This window comes from Suncus etruscus, chromosome 20 (assembly GCF_024139225.1).
Source record: "Suncus etruscus isolate mSunEtr1 chromosome 20, mSunEtr1.pri.cur, whole genome shotgun sequence".
Classification (NCBI taxonomy): domain Eukaryota; kingdom Metazoa; phylum Chordata; class Mammalia; order Eulipotyphla; family Soricidae; genus Suncus; species Suncus etruscus.
The window spans coordinates 41350973-41368363 of NC_064867.1; the positions used below are offsets into that span (position 1 = coordinate 41350973).

At 39.8% G+C, this 17391-nt stretch overlaps 1 protein-coding gene across 1 annotated transcript in view; it reads right to left on the reverse strand.

Annotated features, from left to right (window-relative positions):
- Nucleotides 1–17391, reverse strand: part of LRRN1 (leucine rich repeat neuronal 1) — a 47322-nt gene that overhangs the window by 1064 nt on the left and 28867 nt on the right. Inside the window, exon 2 of the mRNA XM_049766269.1 lies at nucleotides 1–2171. This exon is cut by the window's left edge and continues 1064 nt beyond it. Within this exon, the coding sequence (XP_049622226.1) occupies nucleotides 1–1900 (1900 nt within the window). The 5' untranslated portion in view covers nucleotides 1901–2171. The remainder of the gene's footprint in view (nucleotides 2172–17391) is intronic.

Consider the following 17391-nt stretch of genomic DNA (forward strand, 5'->3'; position numbering starts at 1 on the left):
TGGCTAGGGCCGTGCTACTTTCTTGATCTGGAATGTCCAAGGCGAAGGTGGCATGTTTGGTCGTGGCATTGACACAGGACCTCTGAGTGTGCTGGCGAATGTTGGACACGGTGAGACATACCTCATAATCCGTAGATGGCTGCAGGTGGGTCAGATTGTACTCGTGTACATCCACAGGGACCCTGGCTGTGTACGTTATGTGTGGGTTGTCGATCTTCATGGTGGCTGAGGACCACTTCAAGTTGGATGCCATCACGTTGGAATTCACTTTCCAGGACACTAAAATGGAGTGAGATTCTGTTTGCTTGACGTAAATTTTCAGCACCTGGGCACCATCCAGAAGGGTCCCATTGACTTTGATGGTCACCACGCGTGTGTCAGCCCCTTCTACATTTTGGGCCACACAGGTGTATCTCCCTGAGTCTTCAATTTGCGTATTGGTGATTTCCAAGGTCCCCTCACTGCTCAGCCTGTATTTATCAGAAAACATTTCCACAGTAATCTTATTTCCCAGAGGGGTGACCCAATATATTTCGGGCTCTGGCTCAGCCATGGCACGACAGTCTAGGAACACCAACGCACCAATGTCCACGTTCAAGTGACTGGGGAACGTGTCATGGGAAATCATGGGCAAACACTGCTCGCTGGCATCCTGAGAAAGCACCTCCCGAACTTGGTGTCCTTTGTACTCGGGGGGCATGGCGCAGTGCATGGATAGGGGTTCCATGAAGCGGATGTTGGTCTTATTGGAGCCAACCCAGTGAATGACACAGTCACACCTCAGGGGGTTGCTGTGAATGCTGATCTCACGCAGACTGGGCAGGGATTCCACCGTGGCCTGGTACACAGCATTCAAAGCATTGTTGTTGAGCATCAAGCTCTCAAGGGCAGGGACACTGCGGAAGGCCAAGCGGTGGATGTAAGATAATCTGGGGTTATTGGTGGCTTCCAGCTTGGTGAGCTCAGGCAGATTGTCTAAGGCATAGCGGTCCATGGACACGAGCTCCCCCATGTTGTTGATACCCAGCTCTTTTAACCGCAGCATATTCTTAAAGTCCCCTTCTTGGATTTTGTGGATTGGGTTTTTGTTAAGGTCTAAGAATTTCAAATTTGGGACTTTCTGCAAGGCAAGTTGAGGAACTTTGACCAGCTTATTATCATAAAAGGACAGACTCTCAAGACTGTCCAGGCCCACCAAGGCATTCCCGGGGATGTCTGTGAGGTACATGCCAGCCAGCACCAAGCTTCTCAGATTGGAGAGCAGTTTGAAGTTCATATCCAGAATCCCAATCACGGGGTTCTCTCCAATCATGAGGATTTCTAGGTTGGGGGTAGAGGCAAACCAGCGGCTATCAATGACTTTCAATTTGTTTGAGTTCAAGTGAAGCCTCAGAAGATTTTTTAGACCCGAAAAGGCATTTGCAGAAATAGTGCTGATCTGGTTATGGTTGATGTAAAGTTCTTGAAGGTTACTAAGGTCCTGCAGGCAATAATCAGTCATTTCCGTGATCTGATTTTCCTCCAAATGCAAGGTGGTGAGCTGCGTCAGATTGGCCAGCCCTACCTCCTTGATGCTTGTGAAGTTGTTTTGGGAGAAATCCAACTCAGTAAGGTTGAAGAGCTGCTGAAGTTCATCCACTGTCTTTGCAATGTTATTGCTCTGTAGAAGAAGCACTTGCGTGTCGCTGGAGAGGTTACTGGGGATCCTTGTGAGACGCAAGTCATTGCAATCTACAGTGGTGGCTTCCCTGTATGTTGACTGAGGGGTAAACCAGGGCCGGATCTCACAAACGCAGAGTTGCGGACACTCGCTGCTTTGTAGGGAAGGTCCACTGAAAGACATCACCAGTAAGCCCAGAACCAATTGGTTAGCCAATAAGACAGAGTACATGCTAGCCATGCTGGCTTGCTGACAAGCTCAGCTCCTGACACTAAAATGTCTTAATACAAGGCAGGCACTACCGAGCACTAGACAGCATAGAAAGTCGTGCTGACATTCAAGACCAGCTTCTCTTGAGATGTGCAGAATTTCAGTGTCCAGAGGAATGTTTTCCTGGAGTTTGCAAAAGAAAGGAAGTAATTCGGAGTCTTAATGGTGTCTTCCAAGTCCAAGCATGGCCCCGGCTCTGCAGTATTATCTTCTTCGATTGAGTTAAAGTCTGGAGATGTCCCTAAAAATGAGATCAGGACATATGTTATGTTCATTCCATATACTTTGCACACGATAGCCTTTCTTCCGTTTATTAAAAAGCAACACCCACTTATAAATTTAACAGCAGAATGTTCAAAACGACAAGCCCAAAACAACCCACTCAACTCGAAAACGGCAGGATGATGATTTCCCTTACGACGCTAAAACTTGTCACCAATTTTTACGATTTAATGGGAACCGTGTTCTAATTGTTATTGAGTAATGGCCATAATTACAGACACACTGCTTTTACTTTTAGTACTCTCATTACACACTGCTGTTACAACTGAGGAAGTCATTACACACATACACGTCGCTATTATCGAGCATAGTTATTACACAACTGCTGTTATTATTGGGTACAGCCATTGCACGCACAGCACTGTTATTACGAAATGCATCAAGACACGCACACAGCTGTTACCTTTGGGCTCAGCGATTGCACACACTGCTGCCACTATTAAGACATTACATGCACTGCTGTTACAATCGAATACGCACACCAGGCACACAATCATTATTACTGGGTACAGTTGCTACCTGCGCACCATTGTTATCACTGAATACAGACATGACACACACTGGTATTCCAACTGAGGACAGACATTACACACACATTAGCATTCCCGTGAAGTGATATCATTACACGTACATTGCTGGTACTGTTGGGTCAGTAACGCACACACACTGCTGTGATGATTAAGTCGTTACGTACTGCTGTTGCTATACATAGAGTACAAACATTCCACATATACTGCTAATACTACTAAGTAAAGTTATTACACATAATGCTGGTATGTTTTATGTTATGTTATGTTCTGTTATGTTGTGTTGTGGTGTGGTGTGGTGTGGTGTGATGTGATGTGATGTGATGTTATGTTATGTTATGTTATGTTATGGTGTGTTGTGGCTCTACACTCAGAAATCGCACCTGGCAGGCTCAGGGGACCATATGGGATGCTTGGATTCGAATCACCAACCTTCTGCGTGAAAGGCAAACACCTTACCTCCATGCTATCTCTCCGGCCCCATTAAGTACTATTCTTAGGGACCAGAGCAATAGCACAGAGGTAGGGGGTTATGTTACGTTATATGTTATGTTATGTTGTGTTGTGTTATGTTATGTTATGGTGTGTTGTGGCTCTACACTCAGAAATCGCACCTGGCAGACTCAGGGGACCATATGGGATGCTTGGATTCGAATCACCGACCTTCTGCATGAAAGGCAAACACCTTACCTCCATGCTATCTCTCCGGCCCCATTAAGTACTATTCTTAGGTACCAGAGCAATAGCACAGAGGTAGGGAGTTATGTTACGTTATATGTTATGTTGTGTTGTGCTGTGTTGTGTTATGTTACATTTACGTTATGTTATGTTATGCTATGTTTATGTTATGTTTTATGTTATGTTATGTTATGTTATGTTATGTTATGTTATGTTATGTTATGTTATGTTATGTTATGTTATGTTATGTTATGTTATGTTATGTTATGTTATGTTATGTTATGGTGTGTTGTGGCTCTACACTCAGAAATCGCACCTGGCAGGCTCAGGGGACCATATGGGATGCTTGGATTCTAATTACCGACCTTCTGTATGAAAGGCAAACACCTTACCTCCATGCTATCTCTCCAGCCCCATTAAGTACTATTCTTAGGTACCAGAGCAATAGCACAGAGGTAGGGAGTTATGTTACGTTATATGTTATGTTGTGTTGTGCTGTGTTGTGTTATGTTACATTTACGTTATGTTATGTTATGCTATGTTTATGTTATGTTATGTTATGTTTTATGTTATGTTATGTTATGTTATGTTATGTTATGTTATGTTGTGTTGTGTTATGTTATGTTATGGTGTGTTGTGGCTCTACACTCAGAAATCGCTCCTGGCAGGCTCAGGGGACCATATGGGATGCTTGGATTCGAATCACCGACCTTCTGCATGAAAGGCAAACACCTTACCTCCATGCTATCTCTCCGGCCCCGTTAAGTACTATTCTTAGGGACCAGAGCAATAGCACAGAGGTAGGGCTTTATGTTACGTTATATGTTATGTTATGTTGTGTTGTGTTGTGTTGTGTTGTGTTATGTAATGTTATGCTATGCTATGCTATGTTATGTTATGTTAGTGTTATGGAATATTCTTTACACACACTGCTGTTATTATTAAGCACTATTATTCGGGACTGGAGCAATAGCACAGAGGTAGAGCATTTTTGCCTTGCATGTAGCCAACACAGGACAGACCCCTGTTTGAATCCAGGCATCTTATATGGTTACCCCGAGCTTGCCAGGAGCAATTTCTGAGTGCAGAGCCAGAAGTAATCCAGGAGCACCATCAGGTGTGAGCCCCCCAAAACAAACCAAAACAAATAAATATTAAACATACACACAAAGACCACATCAGGGTTAAATAGAAACACCCAGAAAAGCCCACTTATATTACTAGTTTTAGAAAGAAAAGTGATTCCAGAAACTAAACTTATTTATTGTTATCCTGAACCAAAAGGCTATCCTTTTTATAAGTAAAATATAGAAGAGAGTTTGGTTAAAAACTCAGAGTTGTTCTTTTAGTTATTTATATTTTAATGAACACATTCTGTTCCAGGAAGTCTTTCTTTTGCAAGTGGCATGTTTCATGGAAATATTCAATCAATATTCTCCTAGCTCAGTTATTTATTTATGAAGAAATAAATTCAGCACAACCTCAATAGTAAATTCTGTTTTTCTTATTCCGATAACTATAGTGATATTCATGACATAAAATAATGAAAGGATTCTATTCTGACTTATCACTGGTTTTTGTGGGAAAATAAAAAAACAAACACACTCACAGGCGTACATAAATCTCATATACATGATTTTGCCAATCTGTGAGACCATCACTGGCTAGGCTATGAATATAATATTTAACCTCTGAAGACTTAGTTTCAGCTATAAAATAGTATTGGTCATAAAAGCATCTCCACTGCATGATTATTGAGACAATTAAAGGAATCTACATAGCGCCTGACATATTAAGTGCTCATAAAAGTTCGTTGCATTTATTATGATTTTATTATGTTTCTCATCCATTTAAATTCTAGCTCTGTAGTGATGGTGGGAAGGCAAGTCAAACAAGGAAAGTTGTTGGTTGTACTTAGCCTTTATCTGGTGGGTTTATAAGGTCTTCTAAGGTCTGATGCCAATTCACTTCATTGTAAATACAATATTAGCTAGTTTTGGGCCTTCAAATAAGTTGCAAAGAGCCAGCACGGATCCAATGTGTACTTGTTTTCCTGAGATTCATTCCGTCACTTGCTAAGGAATGAAAGGTGGTGTTAAAAGCTTCTGACATCTGTCTTGCTGTTATTTCTTTAACTTTCATTTCTAAAGGGACTCCAGTGATGAATTGTTTCTTGACTCTCATATACTGCTATAGAAATTAATAAAAATAGAGCATGTAAAGTGCTTGAAGCCTAGTTCAACACACTAGAATGTTGTATTCATATTAGTTGTAATTATTACATTTTTATTTTTTTCAAAACAGAGTTACTCTGCGGCTGACAGTTAATATAAGGGAAGAACACTTGCCTTGCAAGCCTCAGTACCCACTTGGTCCCTTAAGACCCGCCAAGAATGATCCCTGGGCACAGAATCAGGAGTAAGCCCTGAGCACTGCTGGGTAGTGGCCCCCAACAATAACAAAACAAAACAACCAACACAGAACAAACATTCATTTTCTGTTAGTTGATTATTATTTTTGTGCCTCATTTGGTTGCTCTCAGGGCTAACTCCTGTCTTTATGCTAAGGGATCACTCCTGGTGTTGTGTAAAGAACCATATGTAGTGGTGGGAATTGAACCAAGGTCAGTTGGGTGCAAAGCAAATGCCTAACTCACAGCACTAACTTTCCAGCCCCAATATAGTCATTCTTTTTGGGGGGATGCATTCCCAGTGGTGCTCAGGGGTTACTCCTTGCTCTATGCTCAGAAATCACTTCTGGCAGGCTTGGAGGACCATATGGGATGCTGCAAATCGAACCCAGGTTTGTCCTGGGTCTGTTACATGCAAGGCAAATGCCCACCACTGTGCTATCTCTCTGGTCCTCCAATGTAGTTAGTTTTAAGGTTGAAGCATAATAATATGAATAGCCAGTCCCTCTAGTTCTAGTAGAAAGAGAAAAAAAATTCCTACATTTGTTTTTGTTTGTTTTCTAAAATATGCAACCCAGGGCCAGAAAACGTTTAAGGTTAACAGGGGTTAAGGTGTTTACCATGCAGGCAGTTGGCCCTATACTGATCTCCAGCTGCCTATAGTTCCTAAGCATAGAGCCAAGAGTAGTGTCTAGGCATTGCCCCATGTCACCCCCTGCCAATGATGCAAACCAAATCACTACTTGAACAAGGTGAGTGTTTAAAAGAAATCCTCCAGTCCATATCTGGCAAGACAGAGGCAGGAAAATGAAATAAATATGTTTATCCATGCATAATGCTGGACGTTTATTATTCTCTTTGGGGAGGAAATGCATTCGTATTCTCCTTCCCCAATCTGGTTACATACTTTGTCATATATTGTGTGTGTAAAACACTCAAATATTGTAAAACTACCTGATTCTAAATCTTCTCAGAGAATTTTCAGAGAATTGAAACATACCCAAGAGAATAACTTCTTCCAAAGATTATTAACTCCACAATTTATTCCAGGTTATTTTTTTTGTTTGTTTGTTTCCATCAGAGTAAATCCTAAATTAGGTGCAATGAACACAGTAAATGTTCAGTGAAGAAAATGTCAGACACAGATTATTTCTTAGTCTTAAATATAGAAAATCAAAAGAATAAATCTACCTTTCATGAATCTGATGGTGATTTCAGCTAAGTTTAACATTTTGACGAAATTTAAAGAAACATGGCAGGCTTTCAAATCTGTAGTAAAATATTGCAAGATCTCCTTAATAATCTTTACCATTAAAAAAATCCCTGTCATGGGGCTGGAGAGATAGCGCAGCAATAGAGCGTTTGCCTCACAAGTGGTTGATCCAGGACTGATGATGGTTTGAATCCCGCCATCCCACATGGTCCCCTGTGCCTGTCAGGAGCGATATCTGAGCACAGAACCAGGAGTAACACTGAGCGCTGCTGGGTGTGACCCAAACACAAACAACAACAAACAAACAAACACAAACAAAAAACAACAACAATCCCTGACATGATCCTACTTTTACTATTATTTGTGAATAGTATCTTCATCTTGGTTTAACTTAAATGACTTAACTATTGAAAAATTCTTATTTCGTTCTAATATATATGCATGCCTTTTAACTAAACAAAATAATCTCAGAAAGTCAGATATAATATGAAATGAAAGACATTTTTCTCTCCCTCCTTTATAATGAATGGCTCCTCTAAGAGCAGAGAAGGAACATCATTAGTTCTGAAGAAGGTATTTATGTTTCTATCTGTGTGACATATAAAATCTCCTTCATGCATTTCTCAAACCTGACCTTACACATAGAACAAACCCTCAGCGTTACATTTTCAAACACGCATTATGTCTTAGGAACTAATGACAAATGTATTTAAAGGCAACACCATTATGGCAAGAAAACTATTAGCTAATTTCCCCGATGAACATTGATGCAAAAATCATCAGCAAAATATTAGCAAATCGAATTCAGCAGCACATTAAAACGATTAAATGCCATGACTACTTTATGCCTGAGGGCAAGGATGGCTCAACATATGAAAATCAATCAGTCACACTCAGATTCTCAGAATAAATGTCAAAACCCAGAGTCCTCACAACTAATAGATTGATGAAGAAAAGCATTGGATAGAATGCAACACCTTTTCATGACTCTGGTGCTGTGTGTATTGTAGGAACACTATAGTCTAAAACATTAAAACTATTGTGAATCATGGTATTTCAATAAAAAAATGACCTCATAAAAACAAACACTCAACAAACAAAGAATAAGAATGACCTCTACATAATACAAGTAATAGCTTTATTTGCTTTTCTGTATGCTTTATAGGTATTGCATTAAAAAAATAACAAATTGAATGCTTATAGCAACCCCACACTAACCAAATCTACTGGTACCACTTTATAAATTTGTGAGCTCATTTTGTGTCTGTGTTACATTTGGGTGATTCTTAGTGTTAAAACTTTTATAATATCATTGAACATTTTTGAAATGAAAAAAATTAAGATGCCATGATTTACAATGTTTTTCATAGTTGAGTTTTTGTTGTTGTTGTTTTTTTTTTGTTTTTTTTCTTTTTGGTTTTTGGGCCACACCTGGTAATGCTCAGGGGTTACTCCTGGCTATGTGCTCAGAAGTTGCTCCTGGCTTGGGGGACCATATGGGACACCGGGGGATCGAACCGCGGTCCGTCCAAGGCTAGCGCAGGCAAGGCAGGCACCTTACCTTTAGCGCCATTGCCCGGCCCCCATAGTTGAGTTTTAAGCATACTACATCCCAGGTCAGATCCCACCACCAGGACCAAGTTCCCTCCATTAATATCCCAGCCCTCTCCAAAATCCCATCCCTGCATCCTTGAAAGGAACACTTAGAGTATGGTTGTTATAGTTTTTATTTCATGTTATCAGTATTGTTGACTCTGTGCTTTGCATATATATAGCTCTATCACTACTCTATTCTACCTGAGGTTCTTGACCCCTGCCTTCATTACTTCCTGTCCATTTCTTGCTACTTCCTCAATTTCGTTCCCTTGTTATCTTTCCTGATTTATGGAGTCAAGACTGATTGAGGTATCCCCCTTAATATATTTTAATCCCTTGTCCAGTTATTTTATATCCCACAGATAAGTGAGACCATATTGTGTTTGTCCTTCTTCTTCACATGATGGCAATAGGTGATCAGTGATATTTGCCATTAGTATTCTAAGAACAATTGGGTTTCCATAAACTTTTCCTTTTGAGATGGTAAGTTTTGTCAGCAAATGTCTTGTTGTGTCGGTTTCTCTTTCTTTTCCATCCTCCCTGGGCTTCCCAACTTTCTAAAATACAATGTTAAAACTGGGTTTATTAATAGTCCTCCACTGATCTCTAAAGATGCACATAAGAGGAAGAGTCTTGCGTATCTCACTTTGTATCCAAAGCTAGAAACAATTCAGCTCAGTGAAACATGTAGAAAACTGAGCTACATATAATTTTTGGCTGCTTGTACCAGTTAACCAAATTGTGAACATAAAGAAAAAGAAAATTTAAAATGCTACTCCAGTGAATGAAAAGATCCCCAAACAGCCTTATTGTTGATGTAGACAGACCAAATTAACCACAAGATTGACCCTAAGTCACAGCCTAATGGAAAGCAAGACCCTCTCAAATCCTCAGAAAGCTGAAGAGTCAGAGAGCTGCAGAATAAGAGATGAAAGCTAGAAGAGTCAGTCCAGAAGAGTGAAAAGTCCATCCATATAACTTAAAAGTGTCCACTGAAACAGACATGCTGCTTTGGAAATTGCAGTCAGTTCTCCAGAACACCTACAATAAAGACTGATAAAGATGGCGCTGGGAAACATTAATTTTAATGCAGACATAACATTCTTCTATTGCGAAGAGATGCCGCTAAGCAGTTTCAGAAAAGAAGATAATAAGCCAATTCTTGGTTTCAAAGCTTCCAAGACCCTGAGTGTCGCTGACTGTGGAAGATCCTGAGACATGCTCAGCATTGCTTGTCCAAACATTCTGAATGGATGGATAGAGCTTGGGTAAAAGCACATGTGTTGACAGGATGGTTTTACTGGAGATTTTAAGCTTCATTATAAAATCTATTGCTTAAAAGACTATTTTTAAAATACTACTGTTGGGCCAGAGAGATAGCATAGTGGTAGGGACAGACTCGGGTTTAATCCCTAGCATCCCATATTGTTCCCCGAGCATGCCAGGAGTTATTTCTGAGTGCAGAACCAGGAGTAACTCCTGAGCGCCGCTGGGTGTGCCCCCCAAATACTACAGTTCATTAGCAATGATTTGTCACCACAGATCTCTGATGGGTGGATATATAAATACATTTCTATCTTGTTCAGTGTTTGGGGACCACATCTGATAGTACTCAGGGTTCAGACTAGGCCTCCAACATGCAAAACATAAACCCTGTCTTTGAGCTCTTTCTCAAACCAAGAGCTCTATTGAAGATATATGAGATTATTGCTGTTAGCAATCTGCTAACTATATCATTCTATCATACACGAATGAAAGAGTGATGTCACATTTCAGGTTTACTATTTACGAAATATAATAATATAATATAATATATCACATATAATATAATAATAAGATTATCCACAGATGGAATTTTGATGGAACTGGGAAACATAATGAAAAAAAATCTTTTGAAAAGGATTCACCATTCTAGATGCCACTATAAGCATTCCTGATTCATAGGATGTAAAAATATTCCTATTAGGAGCAAAATCAATAGTGTAAGGGTGGGAAACTTGCTTTGAACACAGCTGATCCAGGTTCAATCCTCAGCATGCTATATGATCCCCCCAGTCCTCCAGGAGTGATCCCTGGATGCAGATCAGGAGTAAGTCCTGAGCACCAGTAGATGTGCCCCCCTCAAAAAAGTTCACATTAATGAGAGTTTGGGAAAAAGTAATTCCAGTGTTCATGAAGCCTGAGGGGTTGAGGACTTCAATGGAGTAAATGACTCAGAGGTGATCTAAATGGTCTAGATTCAAGAATTAGAGTGGATACTGAAGATTTTATTCTAAATTCATATCCAACAGTGAAAGTAACTTTTACCTTTAGGATCAGCATAAATTCATTTAGTACTGGAAGCTCTAGGCAGAAACAACTAGAGAAAAGCAACAATTACATCCCAGTTAGAAAGAAAAAAATTAAATGACCCCTTAGCAGGTGACATGTGACATCATTTGTAAAAATCCTAAAGATGCCATTAGAAAATTGAAACTAGAAAATTGAACTATTAAAACTACAGAAGATGTCAGCAAAGTTGTATATATATATACATATATATTATATTATATTTTAACTGTTTCAGTACACTAATACTGACTAATGCAGAATTAGAATTAAGTCACAATGCCACTTAATACACAATCAATAAGAATAAAATAGTTAGAAATAAACTTGACCTGGAAGGTGGAAGAACTTGTCACTGAAAAAGAAATAAAAGCTATAAATAAAAGGGCAGGCATTCATATTCGTACAATTAGAAGATTTAATATGATTAAATGTTTGAAATATTCAAATTGATTGACATATTAGTGCAATTATATCTAATCTTTATGGCAATTAAATAAACTAACAGTTTTTATATTATCTCAAGGGACCCCAAATAACCAGAACGATCAGAAAAGAACAAAGTTGAAATTCTATTAGTGTTGCTTTCAAACCCTATTACAAAATATTAGTTTTCAAGATGAAGAGAAAAATGAGATGACATTGGCATAAAAAACAGGCATATATGCCAATATGCCAAAGAAATAGGTGGTCAGAATTAAACTCTTCAAGAGATGATTGAATCACCTTTCACAAGAGTGCTGAGTTTTTTTTTTTTTTTTTTTTTTTTTTTTTTTTGTTTTTTTTTTTTTGGTTTTTGGGTCACACCCGGTGGTGCTCAGGGGTTACTCCTGGCCGTCTGCTCAGAAGTAGCTCCTGGCAGGCACGGGGGACCATATGGGACACCGTGATTCGAACCAACCACCTTTGGTCCTGGATTGGCTGCTTGCAAGGCAAACACCACTGTGCTATCTCTCCGGGCCCAAGAGTGCTGAGTTTTTCCCGTGAAGACAGGCAAGTTTCTTCAGCAAATGGTGTTAGATGCCCAAGTACAAAGGAATAAAGTTAGTCCATTACCCTATGCTTTTTATAAATATCAATTCAGAGTAGATGCAAGTTATATCATGAGTAAAAGAAAATCATGGGAAAAGACTGTACAGCATTGGACAGAAATGATTTCTAGCAGAGGCATCAAATAAACTAAAGGAATAGACAATTCCCAATGAGAAAAATATCTCTGAGTCCTCTGAGCCTGCCAGGAGCAATTTCTGAGTGTAGAGTCAGGAGGATCCCCGAAGCATCGCCAGATGTGGCCCAATCTTGTTCCCCCCCCCAAAAAAAAACCCACAATCAAGAAGATCAAAATAGACTCATGAAACTCCATGAAATGCAAAGGCCTCTTTGCATTAAGTAATCAACAATGTCAAAAGATTCTATAGGATTGGACAAAATATTTTCAAATCATATATCTAGTAAAGGGTTATTATCTAGAATATGTAAGAAGCACCTGCAGTGCAGCAAAGAAAAATAAAACAATAATCAGATTTTTTTAAGGCTCAGACTCTATGGAGAATTGTATGCAGAGTTCTTGAAAAATTTAAAATAGGACTACCATATGACCCAGCAATTCCATTCCTGGGCATCTAGCCCAAAAACACAAAGACACTAATTCTTAAGGATAGATGTGCATCTGTGTTCATTGCAGCCCTAGCTACAATAGCCAGCATTTGTAAACTGCTCAAAGACCCAACTACAGATGGAAGATAATGAAACTATGGTTTCTATACACAAAGGCATTCGACTCAACTATGAGTAAAGTTCAAATCATTCATTCCACTTCAACAAGGATGGAATTGGAAGATATCATGATAAATGAAAGGAGTGAAAGGGAAAACAACAAGTTCTGGAAGATCTCATTCCTAAGTGGAGAATAAAGAAACAAAAAGAATTAGACGATTCCCAATGGGAAAAAAATACCTCTGAGGCTTTGCCAACAGAACCAAATTGTGAAGCTGCAAAGGCATGATGGAAGTGCAGTAAGGGGACAATACTGAAGGTATGCACAGTATTACCGTAGTACTGTAAGCAGACCACAATAATATTAGTTATATTGCAAACCACAATATCTCAGTAACAATGATTTCTAAATATATGCGTGAAGAAATTGAATGGCTTATTTTTTCAAGGAAGATCTATAATCTGGTCAATAGGAAAAGATGTTCAACTTGACTAACTAAAAGAATAAAATCAAATTTTCCTTCTCAGGAGGACTGTCAGCTTTGGAAGTGGAGAAGAGGCCAAGCATTCGTGAGAATGTAGAAAAAGTAGAATTCGGGGGCACTATTTGGTACTGCAAAGTGGCCCATTTATAATTAAAAAAAAACAGTAAATTGATTCTTAAAAAAAAAAAAAACCTTGAATTACCACTAATGGAGCAATCTCAATTCAGAGTAATAAACCAAAAGAATTCAAAGAAGAATTGTGAAAAGATCTGCATACTAATGCAAAGCACAGCGTGATAGCTGAGAATTGGAGGAACTCCTGGTTGCATAAGGATGCCTGGGGAGAATGTGGCAAATTTGTCAAAAGGGCATTACTCACCCTTTTTTCCCTCCAGTGTTCTCAGGCTTCACACTTGGCAGTGTTGAGACCCACAGTGCCAGTAGCCAGAGCCAGACCTCATGCCTGCTAAATTTATGCTCACTCCTGAGTGCTCTCCTAAGCCCCTATTCAACCTTTGGAGAGAACAAAATTCTAGAATCAGGGGGCTCTCTGTAAAATAGGAGAGCAAAGACGTACCATGATCAGGCTCTTTGACATCCCAGGATACCCTGAGTTCTGGTTTTATCGTATGGGTCTCCTGCACCAAAGGGTCCAGCATTCAATTTTCATGTCACCTGAAGTTGAGATTCAGTGCAAATGATGATCCACCCCCTCAGCATCACTGAGGATGGCCCCGTTGGAAAACAATTGCATGGAGAAACCTTAAAAACATTATAGTGGATGAACGAGTTGCCAGAAGCTGTTTATTATATATCAATATATATTAGACAACTATATATTATACAACTATTGATACAACTTTATGGCTGTGAAATGGTGGGTTGTGTGTTCCACAATCCCCAGAGAGGAAGAGGGATCCCTAAGCCCCAAATCTGGGTGGAACAAGAGATACAGATCGAGCAGCAATTCCAACACAGGAAATAATCCACACCTAGTTGGGAAGGAATAGTAGGCTAGGAACTAACACCGCAAGCTGTTCACTCACAAGCCAGTCACTCTACCACGTGGAACCATGAGCCAAGATGGCAGCCCTCCCTTCAGGCCCCCAAAGCAGTCTTTATTGAGGAAAAACAAAGCCCACCTCTTAGGGGAGGGGAAAAAGCCAGATGAGGGGGCAATGGGGAAACATCTTTTTAACATGTAAACCAAAGAAACCAATTGAGAGACATCTAATTAGAAGGCAATCTGAAGACCAATCCAAAGGCCTCTACCAACAATGGCCATCCCTCTATGAAAAATGAAATGTGATCAAGATCAGAGACATAGCAGGAAGAGGTAGTGTGGGGAGTAAGGAAATGGGAGTGTGGGGATGTGAGGGTAGGGAGTGGTAGTGGTGGTGGTAGTTATAATCTTCCAGATCAGTTCTAGAGATGAAACATTTAGAGTTCTGTTGTTCAACAACATGAGTCCATTTAACCCTACTCAGCTGTGGACTTCACAATAGGACTTAAAAATAGAAAAATTAGATGTTTTTAATAATAAAATAGGCAAATTATGATTCAAGCCAACTTTTATCACACATGGCACGTGACTTGTCTTAAGTTCTACAGCAAATAAAAAATGGCTACTGTAGAGGGAAAGAATAAACAGATGAAATTGCTTTGTTTCAGCACAAACTGGATGAAATCTGCTAATTACCAGAATAATGTTCCCCCAACAGTCTGGCAATTTGAAGAAACAAAATAAAAATCTCTTAAATAACAAACCATGGCTTTAAAGGACCAAACTGGCAAAGAACTTATTTCAGAAAAGTCCTCAAACTACCATCTAATTACATTCGAGGCTTCTTTTTCTGAGAAGGTGCGTCTAGGCCACTGCTCTGAAAATCAAGTTCCAGAGAAATAAACTGCAGGGTTGCCCGCCTCAGTGACCCTGACCTAACATTTCCAGAAGAATCTGCCAGAGGGTGGTGGATTGACATCAGGTCATTTAAGCTGGGATCCTTTTTCTAGCCATATCCCATCCTTAACCCAAGTTATTTTGGTTTAGACAATTTGATCTTTTTCAGAGGATTGTAAAAAGAACAGAGAGAATATTTACAAACGAGGAACATCACAAAAACAAAGGAAGTGGGGGCACAGAGATAGGACAGGTTTAAGGCACTTGCCTTGCATGTAGTCCACCCAGGTTCTGACTTCAGCATCATATAGGGTCCCCCCCTGAACCCTGCCAGGAGCAATCCCTGAGTAGAGTCAGGAGTAAGCCCTGAACATGGCTGGGTGCAGCCCACTTTCCCCTCCCACACCCTGTGAGGAAAAACAAAAGGAAAAATAAAACACAGCCAGAGGCTGGAGCCATAGTACAGTCTATAGAGTTGCTTTGCATGCAACCTACCTGGGTTTGATCCCCAACATTCTATATGGTCCTTTGAGCACCACAAGTAGTAATTTCTGAATACAGAAATTACATGAGTAACCCCTGAGAGATGAGAAAGAAAGGAAGGAAGGGAGGGAGGCAGAGAGGGAGGGAGGGAGGAAGGAAGAAGGAAGGAAGGAAGGAAGGAGGAAGGAAGGAAGGAGTTAATAGCAAGACCCTGTCTCAAAAAGAAGGAAGGAAGGAAGGAAGGAAGGAAGGAAGGAAGGAAGGAAGGAAGGAAGGAAGGAAGAAAGGGGTGGCGCTAGAGGTAAGGTGTCTGCCTTGCAAGCGCTAGTGTAGGATGGACAGCAGTTCGATCCCCTGGTGTCCCATATGGTCCCCGAAAGCCAGGAGAGATTTCTGAGCGCATAGCCAGAAGTAACCCCTGAGCGTAAAACGGGTGTGGCCCAAAAACAAAAACAAAAAAAGGAAGGAAGAAAAGAAAGAAAGGAAGGAAGAAAGGAAGGAAGGAAGGAAGGGAGGGAGGAAGGAAGGAAGGAGGGAGGGAGGGAGGAGGAAGGAAGGAAGGACTGAAGGAAGGAAGGAAGGAAGGAAGGAAGGAAGGAAGGAAGGAAGGAAGGAAGGAAGGAAGGGCATCCTGAAATTGTGATAGGGCAGGTTGGTGAACTGAACCTGAGGGGCAGAGAAGAATGGAGTGGCCCTTCTCAGAGAGGCCTTCACAGTTTCTGCTTCCAGAATACACAAGCCAGGGAACATTTCTTTCTCTCTCAAAACTGAAGTCATGTTGTGGTTGAACTTGCTTCAGGTGTTCCTTGCTAAAATGCCTCATCTATTCACTGGTCTATGTTGGTCTACACTATGTCTCTATGAACCTAGGGCTATACCATTCCATGCTTTGATCTCACCTGTCTACATTGATCAGTATGAAAAGTCCACATTAAGTACTAACACAATTGACCCTTTGGACCTGACTGCCCTGCCCCACCTCCTCTCTTTCTTTCTGATAACTACTAATGCAGTCATCTCTGAAAGCGTTGATGTTGGACATTCATTTACTGTTTCCATTGCTCCTTATGAGTGATCTCATATACAATATGTCTCTGTCAGACTTACTTCACTATGCAGGTCTGTCCATGTTGTTTCCAGGACATTTATATAGCTGGTAGTATTTCATAGTGTCTATAAAACATTTTTATCCAGTCTTCAGGGAACAATCCATTTCCGGCACTCAGCAATATAAGTAGCTATATCTATATAATGTAATAATGCATCAGGTTCTTATGGAACTAGATAGAGAAATATCAAAGTAACCAGATGGCTATGTGGGTTCTATTGAACCGACTGCAAATTCTAAATTCTTTAAATATATGTGTTAGCCTGTATAAACTATGTGAATTCTCTGTATCTCAGTCTCCACACAAAAAGTAAAGTTAATTATGTCTACTTATTTCAATGTGAAATTTTTAGTAACTAAGGAAAACTATCCATGTGCAAGTGTTCAGACCAAGTATTTGGGGGAAAATCTAGTACATAGTAAGATTTCTAAAACCTATGTAAATCTTTGGAACCTCAGTAGTTTCACCATTAAACTTCTTTCTCAATTTATCAGGGACACCAGGAGGTGAGGAATGAGCAAATATTAAGACTCAGGCATGATTGAGAAAAATGACATCATTATTATCATATATCACATGGATATATATGATATGTCTATCATATTATCATATATAATTATAACCATATTATGATTTCTCATTTCTATTTTATGTTTTTCCCCACCTGTCTATTTTATTTTCAACCAGTATAATTAGTATCCCACAATTATTGTCTTATTATTGATATCTTCTTT